Source organism: Mirounga angustirostris, unplaced genomic scaffold (genome assembly GCF_029215605.1).
Source record: "Mirounga angustirostris isolate CCGP_5_RB_7025 unplaced genomic scaffold, mMirAng1.0.hap1 SCAF_12, whole genome shotgun sequence".
In the NCBI taxonomy this organism is placed as follows: Eukaryota; Metazoa; Chordata; class Mammalia; order Carnivora; family Phocidae; genus Mirounga; species Mirounga angustirostris.
This window is the reverse complement of record NW_026991720.1, coordinates 1,565,582-1,580,237: the sequence shown is the minus strand read 5'-3', so window position 1 is coordinate 1,580,237 and position 14,656 is coordinate 1,565,582. Positions and strand designations below refer to the sequence as shown.

General features: G+C 54.0%; 1 protein-coding gene across 3 annotated transcripts in view; it reads left to right on the top strand.

Annotated features, from left to right (window-relative positions):
• Positions 1–8,470, top strand: part of UBE3C (ubiquitin protein ligase E3C) — a 123,076-nt gene extending 114,606 nt beyond the window's left edge. Inside the window, exon 23 of one of the 3 annotated variants that reach the window (XM_045863968.3) lies at positions 8,096–8,470. In XM_045863968.3, coding sequence (XP_045719924.1) covers positions 8,096–8,137 — 42 coding nt within the window. In that variant the 3' untranslated portion in view covers positions 8,138–8,470. Of the gene's footprint in view, positions 1–2,183; positions 4,396–5,303; positions 7,106–8,095 lie in introns of those variants that run through there. The other 2 variants (XM_045863967.3, XM_054505121.2) reach the window with 2 other exon arrangements.
• The last annotated feature ends 6,186 nt before the right edge of the window (positions 8,471–14,656 follow it).

The window sequence follows — 14,656 nt, the reverse complement described above, 5'->3', positions numbered from 1 at the left end:
GACCAAGGAGAGGGTCTTCTGAGGGCCAGGTTTTATCATCTAGTCATGGCAACAGTCACATAAATTCTTACATACTAAGATTGTAATACGATTAGGTAGTTTTATCAGCGACCTTTATTATGAGAGACTAGGTTTCTAGAATCTTCCAGTTTCAAAATGACACCAAACCTAGAGGTAAGAAAATTAAGGACCTAGTTTCATGAAAGGAAGTTTGGAAGACCTACTCCCATCAAAACTGAGTGGAGGACCCAGAGATTTCTGCCAGCTCCTGATTAATTTAGTCCAGGGCCAGAAAGAACTAGGGGTGTTGCTGGAAGGGGAAGGTTCCAGAGATTTTGGCAGCCAGTGGAAGAGTCTGTGTTAAAAGGCCTGTGGGAGCGTCACATGTTTACAGGGAAGGAGAAGTTGGGGGGTTTACGTTAGCTTTTAAAATCCCACATGGAGGGCGCCTGGGTGGCTCAGTCGGTTAAGCATCTGCCTTTGGCTCAGTCATGATCCCAGATCCTGGGATCCAGTCCCGCGTTGGGCTCCCTGCTCGGCGGGAAGGCTGCTTCTCCCTCTGCCTCTGCCTGCCGCTCCCCCTGCTTGTGCGCACCCTCTCTCTCTCTCTCTCTCTCTGGCAAATAAATAAAACAAAACAAAATCCCACATGGAGCCATAGTGAGAACAAACACTCTTGTCCCCTCTTGGTGACCCCACACAATCCTAACTGAGCTGTCATTGTACCATGAAAAATGCTTTGGGGAGCTATGAGATAATCTTCCTATTTTAGATTTTTTTTTCAAGGATCTAAAATACATTAAATATGAAATTTAATTTAGAGTTTTCAAATATCTTTGCAGTTGTCCTAAGTTAGGTTCTGAAGGTGGAAAAAAATCACCTTAATATTTGTGCTTTCCAGTTGGCTCGGCATGCCCGGTGAGAGTGTCCTTCAGTCCAAGTCCTGTAAAGAGCAAAGGCAAACTTGCATAATTTAAAAGTTAGGAAACTCCTTAGTGCCGGATTATTGGAGAAGAATAGCGTCTGCTAAAGCTAATTAAAGTTTAATATGTTCAATGAATGTGATTGTTACAGACAAAAAAATCATTAAAGCGCTGTAGAAAATTGTTAAGTTGCCATCAGGCCACATAACAAATTGATGATTTTTCTCACTCTGAATTAATGCAAATTCCCGTTGTGCTCTATTTAATTATGCACGAAATGGTGCCCTTGACTCAGATTTCAGTGAAAAACTTCATTTTTTTTACTTTTAAGTCTCCAAGTAGGAAATTCAATTAGCATTATGAAAGAAATGCTAAAATGGGGCATTTAATTCCAAATGTATTTCAGGCTCTTCCCATTTAGCCAGTCACTCACCTTTCTCCCTGTGCTCACCGACTCTGCCTTCAGAGGTCCTTTTGTGTTTCAAAATGTGATGTTTTCATTTTAGTTTATTCAAGCATTTGAGAAAATTGCCCTCCATGTACTCAGAATGTGAAATAATTTAATGTGCTGTTTCTCTTTTGGTTTCTGTTCGGACACTTCCATGAGACACTTTTAAAATAGCATATAAACTATAATTCTTAAAAAGACAGTGGTTTTTAGCACATACTATATGCCACGTGTACTGTTTAAATGAAGTTTTTAATTTAACAGTGAGAAACATACAAAGGCTAATAATAAGTATGTAAGTCTGAGTCAGCGTTTTGTGGGCTGTGTTGTTGCTCAGTTTTGCCCACATTGTAAAGTACATGCTAAATTCAACACACAAATGAAACGAAACCGCAGAGAAGCAGTTTGGGCCAGTTGGGCGCCCGCTGTGCTGGGCAACAGGGTTCAGGCGCCTCCGGGGGTCCCCGTCCGGGCGGGGACATTGCTCCAATTTTGTTCTCCCGTTTCCACAGCGGGTGGTTAGTAGGTAATTACTTTTTATACTCTTTGATCATAATTCTTGAATATAATTTAGGCTAATGATGTGCTTAGTTTTATAGGCTTTTTTTCACTCAACATTACATCAGGATCATTTTTCCTCATATTAAAACATCTTTGAAATATTTTTAATCAACTTCATAATGTCCCATCATGCAAAGTTACCACAATTGACTTACAGTTTCTTATTAGTTGTTTACAACTCTTCCTTCCTTTTGACGCCAGGAACATCCCTGTGCATAAATCATGGTCTCTATCTCTGGTTGTCTGCTTAGGCTGCAGTCCTGGAAGTGGAGGTCAGAGGACGTGCATGTGTGTGGCTCCCGGTGCCCGCGCCACACCGGCCTCGTGGGCAGCTAGGCCAGGCGGTGCCTTGGAGAAGCTGCTGGCGGTGTCGGTGTGAGCCTTTGCTCCGGTGTTGGAAGCCCAGCTGTCTTGTCACAGCTCTGAGGAGGAAGCATGTGACAGGTGTGCGGGGCGCTGACCCGGAGCTGAAACCACCCTGTGCCAGATGCCAGCCAGGGGGGCCGCCGTTTTGCTCCCTGGGCCCCGTTTTCTGGTACAGTGAGGGGTGCAGCAGCTAGCTGGGTGTCTGAAATCCTGTAGCAAGGGAGCTAAAACCAGGCTTGCCTGAGAGTTGGCAGATTCAGGCTTTCAGGATGAAGACCGTCTCCACTTCATCGGGCTCCTGTTGGAGGAGGACATGTAAATCACGTCTTGTGTCTAATGGTGTTTGTTGTAAGAGGGAGATAGAGTCCCTGGTTATTTGTGGCTATGAAAGAGCTGTCCTTCCCAGAGATCGCACGTTCATCCTGCCTGATCAAGTTAACCTGCAGATACATCTGCACAGGGTGAGGTGACTTAGCACGTGCGTATTCATAGCATCGTCATTGGTAAAATTAGTAAGTACAATAAATAACGTAACTGTCCATCAACAAGTGGTGCTGCGTACATCGAGTAGAATACCATACAGCCTCAAAAGAGGGAACCAGATTGATTGAGAAAGATCGTAGAGACAGAGTATCATGTGAACGACGATCGAGGTCCACACAGTGTGCATAGTGTGCTAACGTTTTCTATTTTAAAGTGGGGAGGGAGAAGATACTTTCTTGTCTGTGCACGAATCTCTGTGAGAAGGTACTTAAGACCCTGAGCACGGCTGCTCGTGGGCCGGGAGCCAGCTGCCGGGATGGACAGAGTTTGCGCGTGCCTGAGAAAACAGTGTCTAAAACGTAAGCGCTTAGTCCCTTCGTCCTGCCAGCGCTGCTGGGACAAGCAGGACAAGCGAGCCACGCCATCCGCCGCCCTCTTGTCCCGCACCTGGTCACTGAACTCACGGAGGAGCTTGGTCGCTCCTCTGTACGTCTTGTGAGCCTGGTCATTAGAGGATCATCAGACTCCGGATTTGAATTTTTCTTTTTTGGTAGTAGTGTTGCATAGATAAAACGTCGTCTGCTTTACATTGTGTCACTTCAGCGTCAAAGACCCAGTGTCTGAGTCGGCGGCCGGAGGGGCCGGGACTGGTGCGCGGCTTCGGTCCGCCTGCTGCAGAGGCCCCTTGCGGCCGCGCCCTAGACCCGTTCTTTCCTGTGCTTGTGAAACAGCCACGGTCCACCTGCAGCATCTCTTCACTTCTTAGCAGACATTTCCCCCGAAGAAAAGCTTTATTTTTTCTCATCAGTTATTTGGTTACCCTGAGGACTCTTTGTGCAGAAATGACACCTCCTTAAGGCAACCGTATGTTTAGCTGCTTTACTATCACCACGAACGCATGGACTTTCACATTTTGCGTGTTTCCGTCAATTCCAAGCATTCCTTTTCGCCTTCCAACCCACCTGAAGGCAGGGGGGGTGTGGGGTGGCTGGCTTTCTGGTGTACACATGGTGACACTGGTGCATTTCCTGGCTCCATATGGAATCCCGTATTTTCCCAAGGAGCCTGGTTCCTTCCCATGAGAAGTGGGTCTACAGAAACCAAACCTGGGCACTCAGGCTGTTCATTGTCACATGTGGTTATTGTTTCCAGGCCCTGGAAACCATGGACAGCGTCAGGAAATGGGTGCGGTTTTTGCCCTAAGAGAAAAATACATCACAAGTTCAAACTGACCTTTCCAATTCAAATTTAAACTTCCAAGGTTTTCGGGGTGGCTCAGTCGGTTAAGCATCTGCCTTCGGCTCAGGTCATGATCCCAGGGTCCTGGGTTTGAGCCCCGCATCGGGCTCCTGGCTCAGCGGGAAGCTTGCTTCTCCCTCTCCCTCTGCCTCTCTCCCTGCTCATGCTTTCTCTCTCTCTCTCTCTGTATCTCTGTGTCTCAAATGAATAAATAAAATCTTAAAAAAAAAAAAATTTAAACTTCCAAGGTTTTTATTTCTTTGATTTTATATTTGGATCTTATTTTAATGGGGACAGTTGTGGTTTTTAATTTGCTTTTTTTTTTAAGATTTTATTTATTTATTTGACAGAGAGAGACATAGCGAGAGAGGGAACACAAGCAGGAGGAGCGGGAAAGGGAGAAGCAGGCTTCCCGCCGAGCAGGGAGCCCGATGCGGGGCTCGATCCCAGGACCGACCCTGGGATCATGACCTGAGCCGAAGGCAGACGCTCAACGACTGAGCCACCCAGGCGCCCTTAGTTTGCTCTTTTGCTTCATCTCCTAGTGGATTCTGGAGTCCCACAGTCTGTTACTATTCCACATAGATGTGCAGTAGTCGTAAGGAGCACCGTGGTGGTTTTAGAACAACACTGCGGGGGCGGGGGGCGCCTGGGCAGCTCCCTGCTCGCACTCAAGCCCTCTCTCTCAAATAAATAAAATCTTAAAAAAAAAAAAACAACACTCAGAATAACGCCTCCCTGTGTGATTAAGCCACCAATGCGTAGGTTCCTTTGTTTCATTTTGCTTTCAATATTTTGAGGTTGCTGTTTTCCTCCCCATTTGAGTGAATTTGGGTTTTTTTCTGTTGTGACATCCGAGTGGCTCAGAGTTTAGAGAAGACGAGCTCTGTCACTGTTCCTCCACCCTGCTCTGTCCCCCCGGGTGGCTTCTGTTCTGACATAAGCAAATGGGCGTATATATTCAGGTCTTCCCTCTCGTACCTTCTTGAATTTAAACAAATTTTTAAAAGACTAAAACTGTGGAGGCCCTGCTCACTGGAGAGGTTCTGTTTCCCGTGAGTGAACGTTATTCTTGTCCTTTCTCATGCACAAAGTGCAGGGCACAGTGTTTGGTATTCTGCAGAGCTCAGTCTGGAGCATCGTAAAAAACCAGATGTCTTTTGGGAAAACGTGACCACAACAACGTTTTACTGTTTGAAGCAGGCAGGTTTTGTGTGCTTTTAAAAAATCCATTCAAGGGCCGCCTGTTAAAGCCGCGTCCTGCACACCTGCTTTCTTTTTAGGAGCTGTACCCCGCATTCTGCATTCACAACGGAGGCTCTGACCTCGAGCGGCTCCCCACGGCCAGCACCTGCATGAACCTGCTGAAGCTCCCCGAGTTCTATGACGAGACCCTTCTGCGAAGTAAGCTTCTCTACGCCATCGAATGTGCTGCTGGCTTTGAGCTGAGCTGAGCCCAGACGGGGACTGACCCTCCGCAGAGGAGTGCCTGTGGCCGCACCGTGGGCAGCTCCCCCGGCCGCTGAGGGCGCTGGGGCCGGACTCCTGCAGCTCTCCTGCCCCCCCTCCCGTCCCTCACGCCCCCTCCTCCATTTTCTAGATGGTCCGTTAAGTCATGGTCGCTCACTTAGATGGACACTGCTTTTCCGATAACTTAGAGTAACCAATGTTATGTGCCATGTGGCTACTTCAGTAACTTTGCCAAGAAGAGCACAGTTTTAAGACTAGTGGCAACTCAGTGAAATTAACCAAAGATGAAGCTTTGGCTTTGCTGATGGACTCGAGCCCTTCCTGGGCTGGGGGTGCTGGGGGGGGGGGGGGCGGGGGGCAGCGCGTTTGCTCGGTCTGCAGAGACACTGGGTCTGAGAGCTAGAGATGTGTCCTCTCTGGGCCCGTTGCTTCTCGTGTGGCTGAATTGTTTACAGTCCTGTTAAAACTAAAGGCATTTTCTCTCCTGCTGCCTTTTCCCAAAGTGGTTAGGTTTGGAAAATACACAACAATGATAATACTGTATTTGTGCTTTTTAAGCCATTCCCCTGAATGGGACTAGCATGCTTGTTTCGGTTTACCGTTGACCGCATCATGGTGGTTTGGGTATTCCTGTGTGTGGGTGTGTGTGAGGGGAGACTTCATCCTTCTTCCATTTCTGGCTCCACCTCGTGGCCGCAGAGCTTCCGGGAGAGGGGAGGGGCTCATCCGGTTCCCGCGGCCCGCGTGGCCCGCGATCGGCGCGACTTGGAGAGAGCAGACACTGGCATCGATTCGAGTCACTTGAACCAAAGTGGGAGGCTGCGGGTTTGCACTGGGCGCCGCCTGCCGTGCGGGGCCTCGAGGCCGGCCGCCCTCCTCCCCCGGGGCTGCGCCCGCCCCTCTTGCCAGATATCTGGGCCGTGGGCCACGCTTCTGCACCCTCTGCTTCTCGACGGTGCTGCGCTGAAGGAAGCCTGGACAGTCCCCAGCGCGTGTCCGGGGGAGGAGTGGTGGTGACTCTCTCTTAAAAAGGCACTTTATCAGGACCTACCTTGTTGCTGGGTGATTTCGGTCTCTGAAAACGGAGAGCGCGTCAGAGCGTCAGTCATGAGAGCCAGAGTGACCCTCGCTGATGCTGGGGGCCTGGGGGCTCTCGCTCTGACCTCCCTCTGCCTCACCTAGCGTTTCCTGTCACTGGGCTGTGGGCTGTCCTATGGAATTGACCAGAATTAGCAATATGCTTTTAAATGCGGGGAAACTGAATGACACTTTTAAGACAATGACCATATCAAAACAAAATGTATAATTTCATAATTTGAATAATAAATTAAGTGTTTAAATGCTATTTGTAGTCTTGATATACAGAAATAAAATAATTAGGGTTTGTCCTTGGTTTTATTTTTATTTTAGGTTGGTTTATGTTGAATGTTCTGTATCTTCTCTGCATATTAGTTTGTGTATTTTATTATCAGTATTTTGAAAATGGATTATCTGGGACTGAAGGGAGATGGGCAATTACACTTACTTGGGTTTTTTTTCTCAGCTATTCTGAGCTTATTTATTTATTTGTATGTTCCAGTGGTTAAATATTTGCATTAAATGTTTTTTCCCCCAAGATTGTGTTGGAGTCACCCGAAATCATTGTGATTCGTTGCTAAAACGATTGTTTCATCACGGGTGTGTAAGTGACGTCAGGTAATGCGGCGTAAGGACAGCCTGTGATTATTGCTGAGACCCCACCAGACTGGACAGGATGCCCGCCGTCTGCACACACAGATGCTCCAGCAGGCAGACGGGGGACCGCCCTCCCGGCTTGTGCTGGGGTGCCCTCCCCGGGGCCGCGTCGCTGGCCTGTGCTATCCCGGGAGGGATGCCACCTCCCAGGCTCTCCGTGGGTTTAGCAAGACACTGTTGAGAAAAATTATACGTAAAGGGAGACTCTCTTTCTGTGCTTTGTTTGCCTTTCTCTGGGTTCTTTTCTACTTTGTGTTTACTGCTAACAATTTTGTGCTCAAACGGAACGTTGAGTTAAAGTGGGGGGTATTCCAGGTGTTTCTCACAGGCTGTCGCCTGCAGATAGAGTCTGGCCGGCGTCCTCCGCGCTCGGTGGTCTTGTCGCCACGTCCTGCCCTGGTGCTCGTGACAGCCCCGCCTGCGGCTTGTGTGGTGAGCACCCATGTGCGGCACAGCCGGGCGCCACGGAGCCCGCCACAGCCACTGGCAGCCACGGCCCTGCCGCTCGAGCCCCAGCTTGCGGTCCGCACAGGCCTTCCGGGCACAGACCCGCCATTGGCAGCGATGGAGAACCGAGGCAGGGCCTCGCAGACCTGTGGATGCTCGTGGGATTTGGGGCACAGGAAGGGCCCCCTAGACTTCCTTGCGGGGAGCGGGGAGCTTGACATTATTTCATATTGAAGCTGTCTCATGATTTAAAGAAAGATAAACAGCGAAAAGCATATGATAATGCAAATAAAATAGAAACCTGGGGCCTAGACTAGGAGCATAAAATAAGCTAACCACAGCTAATAATTAGCTGATCTCTCGCAGCCAAGACCTAAAGCCAGAAACTGAAAACAGTCAGCTCTTTGAAATTTATCTGTTCCAGGCCAGAACGCATTACAAGTGCGTAATAACCTGTCTGAGATAACACAGCCACGTGTACCATGCAGGACGGCGGATTTCCCCTGGACGCCTCTGCTCCCCAAACGGAAGCCGTGTGTCGGTGAGCTCTCTCGGCTTCCAGAGGCTTCTCCCGGTGCTGTGCTGGCGGCCAGGCTCGGCAGCCTCGACGAGTCCTTGTGCGAGGCGTTGGAGAGCTGAGAGGACCACGTGGGCTGCAGGTGGGAGGCTCCTGTGGGCTCCAGGGCTGTGGGCCACGCAAAGCTCTCTGCTTCCAGAAGAGTCTGAGGGGGGGTTCTTTTTTTTTTTTTTTTTAAGATTTTATTTATTTGACAGAGAGAGACACAGCGAAAGAGGGAACACAGGGGGAGTGGGAGAGGGAGAAGCAGGCTTCCCGCGGAGCAGGGAGCCCGACGCGGGGCTTGATACCAGGACCCTGGGACCATGACCTGAGCCGAAGGCAGACGCTTAACGACTGAGCCACCCAGGCGCCCCTGAGGGGGAGTTGTTAAAGCCTGAGGACTTTGTGCCTCCGCTCGTGTGTCTGTCAAATGGGGATGATCTGGGTACTTGGGCTGCCCAGCAGCGTTGTGAAGGGACGTGCAACAGAATCTCACTTTAAACTGTGGTCTCACGTGGTTTGATGCCACGTCTTCGAACTGCAGAAGCAGGATGACAGCCGTCCGACCCCGGCCTTAGTAAGCGGACGCCTTTGCTGTTTCCTCGGCAGAGGTGGGCAGAGGACAGTCACCTGTCTTGTCTTCCCACCTCTCCGTTCCTTCTGTGGAGGGACGGTTCCCAGTCAGCTCTGAGCACTTCTCGGAAAGTAGCATCCTTCGCTTGTATACGTGACACGTCACAACCCGCCGTGTGATTCAGCCAACACTTAGCGGACGATCGTTCACCTTACACGGGTGGTGCAGCCTAGGTCAGGAGCCCCCCTCCCCCCGCCGGCCTCCCCGGTGGGCTCTGCAGTCAGCACAGGCTGTGTGTCCTCCCTCCATCCGGAATAAAGCAAAGGGCAGACTTACCGTGGAGGTGGGAACCTGCGTGGGGTCGACTGGGGACACAGGGTCTGAGCACCTCCTGGAGCTACAGCGAGCCGACAGCCAGGACTGCAAGCAGAAGCACACGTTTGATTCGGGATGAGCCTGCGGACTGGTGAGTGTCGTCACCAGAAGCTTCTGCTTGGACCCGGTGCTATCTGGAGAATGGAGGTGGGGCAGTAAGTGGATGCCATACGGACTCAGACCCGAGAGAGGAGAGCCAGCCCGAGTCATGCTGCACAGATTTGCCCAAGCTGGGGGAGGATCTGTTTGAAGAAAATTAATCTCACGTATGATTAGCTTCCTGCGGCTGCTGTGTCGTGACCCCAGACGGGTGACGGGCACAGCAGCCTCCATCCTCCGTGCTGGAGGCCTGGAGGAGGCGTCCTAACCCGGCTCCATCTGGGGAGGAACCTGTTCTCTGCCTCTCCCCCTCCTGGTGGCTGCCGGCACTCCTGGGCTGTGGCCACGTCTCCTGCCCATGCCAGACCTCTGTCTGCACTTCTCCTCTGCAGACGCTTGTCCACTGGAATGAGGGCCCCACGGGGAACCCAGAGTGACGATTCCATCTGCAAAGACCTTTTTTTCCACATAAGGGTGCCTTCACAGGCCCTAGGGCCAGGACACGACCCTCTGTTGGGGGCCCAGCATTCTGTGCTTTCCCTCCAAAAAGCAGAGGAGCGTGCTAGACGAGCCCTTAACCTGAGAGTTGGGAACCGCAGAGCCCTGCGCAGGTCCATCCTTCACCATCAGGGAATGCAGGCCCACACTGGATCGGTGCTCCCCATCCCCAGGATGATCCAGGGGAGGAGCTCACCTGTCTGCATTTTTCAAGTGTCCCAGACGGTCCTTTGCGGGTAGCTGTTGGAAAACAACTGCCTGACCTCGCGAAGTCTTGAGCCGCTGAGCACTTCAGGGCAGGGGCTGTGGGGCGCCCCACCCGAGGCGTGCGGGATCCATTTCCTCTGTTCTGGGCAGTGCTGGGCCCTCTGCTGCAGGGACGGAGCCGGTTACCTCCAGCACACGTGCCCCATGCGGGGCTCCTGGGGGACGGGCCCAGCGGGGTCCCCTTGCCCCCCCCCCCGCCGTAGGCACACACGAGCAGGTGTTTCCGGGGATCCCCGGGCCAGACCCGAACTGCAGTGCGCACACTGCGTCTGTGTCCACAGGCGCTCCCCTGCGCCTCCACTGCCCCTGACCAGGCTCTGTGAGCCCAGGACGGCGCTGAGCCCCGCGTGGGCCCCAGGTCCCTGGCTCACCCTCGCCGGCTCCCCACACTGCCGCCCTGTGTGCTGCTCCCACAGCAGCCCGACTGGCCCCCCTCGCATCTTCTGCACCTGCCTGTCCCGAGCCCTAGTCTGGGGTTTGCCTGGCCCAGCAGGTGCCTCCCAAGTGCCCCCCCCACTTGGGTCTTCACGCACCTCCAGGCTGTTTTGAACTCAGTAGCCAGAGGAAACCCTGGATCCTAGGCCAGTCCTCCCCGTTGCCCCACTGCAGTCGGGGGGGCGGCCCTTAGTGACAGGACCCAGATCCCCCCCTCGCTAACCAGCTCCACAGGCGGCTTTGGCTTCCTCCTCTGGCCTCAGGGCCTTTGCACTTGCCCTCTACATGAACGCTCTTCCCACAGACACTCGGTGGCTTGCCCCCTCACTTTCTTCAGGCAGTTCTTTGCTCAAGGTCGCCTTTCCTTACCACTTATTAAAAATTGCAGCCGCGGGCGCCTGGGTGGCTCAGTCGGTTGAGCGACTGCCTTCGGCTCAGGTCATGATCCTGGAGTCCCGGGATCGAGTCCCGCGTCGGGCTCCCTGCTCGGCGGGGAGTCTGCTTCTCCCTCTGACCCTCCCCCCCCTCATGTGCTCTCTCTCTCTCATCCTCTCTCTCAAATAATAAAATAAATTAAAAATCTTAAAAAAAAAAAATTGCAGCCGCTCTCTGTCCCCATCGTGGCCTGTCCTTGCTTATTTATGCTTCCTCGGCGGTACTACATCCTGTCTGATGTATTATGCTCTCCACACTTTCTCCACCCCCACTAGAATGTAAGTTTCATTGGGGTAGGAGTTTGCCCGAACTGCTCTGTACCAACACCCAGAGTAATGCCTCGCACACAGCAGGCTCCATGATTATTTGTGGAATGCATTTGCTTTATGAGTGAAGAAAGGTTTTGCTAACCGAGCTAAGGTTCAAGTTAACGCCTCCGTGAACTTGCAGGTTGTGAATTCTCGGGCCCAGGTTGGAGACCCTTTGCCAACAGTAGTGAGAGGTTGATTATCTTTCCGGACTGCTCTGCCCTTCCAGCCCCAGCGCAGACCCTTCTGCGGTCCCGCGCTTTTCGTGGGGACTTCGTTTCTTGCGCTCCCCGGCACTGACTCCGTGACCAGGTAACCACGGGTCCTCCGTGTGTCCGCAGGCTGCCCACGTGTGCCATCTAGCGGCGGCGGCGGCCGTGGGATTAATGCTGTGCTGAGCCGGCCTCCCTGCGCGCCCTGGACACCTCGGAGTCTGTCCTGGTTTCTCAGTGACAGCACCCCGCCCGGCCACCATCAGAAGCTAGTGACTTATGAAACTTGAACCTCTTCACAGAACCAGCGGGATTATCCTGCTGTGTCTTCATCATGCGGTGGCTTTAAAATAATAGGATATAAAGCAAGGCTTTTAATAAAAGTCTTAAAGTTTAAAATCCCATTGCCTTAGTTTCTCAAAACATCACAGAGTTAGTATATGAGCAAGCAGTTCCACTCCTAGATTTATACCCAGACGGGAAAACCTGTTCAACAGGCTGATATGGGGGTGTTTACAGCGACATTATTCGTAGTAGCCAAAACTTGGAGAAAATCTAAATGTCCATCCACTGATGGATGAGAAAATAAACTATTTTTTGGACACAGTACCGAAAGTACAGGCAACAGAAGCTTATTGGTGCATCTTTTTTTCCTTCTAAATAGACTTCCTCTTAGGGCAGCTTTAGGTTCTCAGCCAAATTGTGCCCAAGGCACATTTAACATCCAGAGCGATGCTAGCAGGAGACGGTCCACGTGGGTTCTCACCCGGGGCCCACCCGCCTCTCGTGTCCCTGCCCCCGCCGGGGCGGCCATGCTGCCGTGAAACCCCTCCTCCTCCCGAGCCGCCTGTCCGCCTCACCACTGCCCTGCTTTCCCGCAGGGGACCTGCAGCCCGTGCGCCCCCGCCCGTGGCTCTGGCCCACAGCTGCGCCCCACCAGGAACCCCCAAGTGGTGGTCTGGGCGGTGGGTCCTTTGGGAGGCGATCGGGCCGCGAGGACAGGGTCATGACATGAGGCAGCGATGCCAGCCGGCAGGACCAGGGGTCGGGAACCCGGCTCTGCTCGGGCGTGCAGAGCTGACCCCCAGCCTCTCGCCACGCTGACCCTCCTCCGTCCCCGCATTGGAAGGGCAGCCGCTCCCGAAGGCTGTGCCGGGGGGTCTCTAAGGGAACAGAGATCCTCCCCCGCCTGCGCGCCCGCACGGCCTGCGCCTGTGGCTCATTAACTTCTTACCCCTCGCCTCGTTTGTCCCGTCACTTTGTCTTGTGCTCTGCGTTGTGTGGCGGGTCAGAAGCCGAGTTACCTGTTGTGAAATGTCACTGAGTTTGGAGTTGTGAACCTGCCGTGATCTTGCTCTAAGACTGAGTAAAGCTGGCTGTGGAGACACGACTCCCGCGTGCGCCCTCCCCGCGAGCTCACGACAGGCCCCACAACGATGAGTCAGACACCAGAGCCTCCCCGCGCCCCCGCCTGGTGAGCGACAGACGGTGGCTGCGCCAGCCCCTGAGAGAGACTCGTGACACCCGGGCCGCCACCGCCGTGATCCTGGGCTCGCAAGGGCTGGAGCTGTGAGAAGTTACCGTCCGCGGTGTCTTACTTGGCGCCCAGCACACTGGCGCCCGCAGGCTCACCCACTCTCCCCCACCTTCTCCGCCCACAGGAGGCCCCCCACCTGTGACCTGCGGCCACCAACCTGACTCCCCGCACCCTTCCCCTGGTGTCTGGTGACAGCCTGGCTCCGGCGGGTCGTGGGGCCCTCTGTCCTCCCGGGCACATGGCTGGGCTCTCCTGGAGGGCCGGCTCTAGCCCTCCTCTGTTCTACGCCCGGCGGCCACCACGTCCGACTCACACGCGGGTCTTCAGCTCGGACTTCCCTTTGCGCCCCACCGTCCCTCCTGCGTACGTGGCATCCCTGCTTGGATACATCAGGGTTCTTGCAAGTCCGTGTTCCCCAGCCCAAGTGCAGACACCCCGCTACGCTCTCCCTGCCCTCCCCAGGGGGCCCCCTCAATGCCCAGACCCCGCCGCAGGGCCCCTGCTCCACGGTGGATGCGGCTGGACCCCGCACGCTCGTCGACGCACGTTCGTGTGTGTGTGTGAGATCGCTTATCGCGCAGCCCTGCCCAGCACTGAGCGCACCACCTGGCGCGTAGTCACTGGAGACGTTTCTGAGAAGGGAAGATAGCAGATGGGGTAGGATGGGAACGAGAGAAAAAAACTGAAATAAATAGGATGAGAAATCTATCTTCTACATTTTTATTGAGTCAGAGACATAAGTAGCATATTTTATATTGAAAGGGCACCATGGAGACAAGGCCCCGGGCTGTCGGGGTCACTAATTTCCGTTCTTTCCTAGAACACATTGGTTGTCTCCTAATGTGTGAGCGTCTCAGATTCCACATTCAAGATGGGCCCTCCTGGGTTCCTCCCTTCATCCCCCTGAGGTCATGGCCACACCCTCTCCCTCCCCCCCCCCGCCCCGCCGTCAGGGTCCCCAAGACCGTCCCCGGGCTCCCGTGATTCACAGGATGGACTCACACCTCACGGAGCCAGCCTCGCTACACCGGAAGGGCGCGGATTCGACCAGCGGGGGAAAGGCGCGTGGGGCAGGGTCCTGACAGAGGACCCCCAGCCTCCAGGTGGCCCTGGGCTGGAGCCCTGCAGCAGGGACGCTCACCGGAGTCCGGGTGTCCAGGGTTCTTACAGGTTCAATCACGAAGGCACCCGGCATCCTCCTGCGTTCACCTGTTCATTCTGCAGCCCCCTGGGGACTGGCCCAGCGTGGCCCAAAGCCCCAGGCACACAGACGGGCACCGCCTTACCCGACCGTGTTAGCACGCACCATCCGGCCTGGCCCGAGGTCCGGGCACAAGACATTCCGAGAGCCGCCAGATCCCTCCAGTCCCCAGGACCTTTGGAACGTGCGGGCTGCGACAAGCCGGGCCTCCCAAGGGCACCCTCCTGTGCACCCCAAGCCCTGTGGCTGCGTGGATGGACCTGGAGCCTTATCCAGGGCAGTTCGGGCCTGGGCCGTGGTGTGCGGGCAGGTCCCCGGCTTACGGCGTCTGCCTGTGTCTGTCCTGGCGTGGACACTGCTGCCCTGACCACGTCCAGGTGGCCCACGTGACCTCCTGCAGCGCCCAACGCTCTTGAAGGGGGTGCTCAGCAGCCTGTGCGTGCAGGGGTGCGGAGGGGCAGGGGCAGTGCTGGCCGGTCAGACCG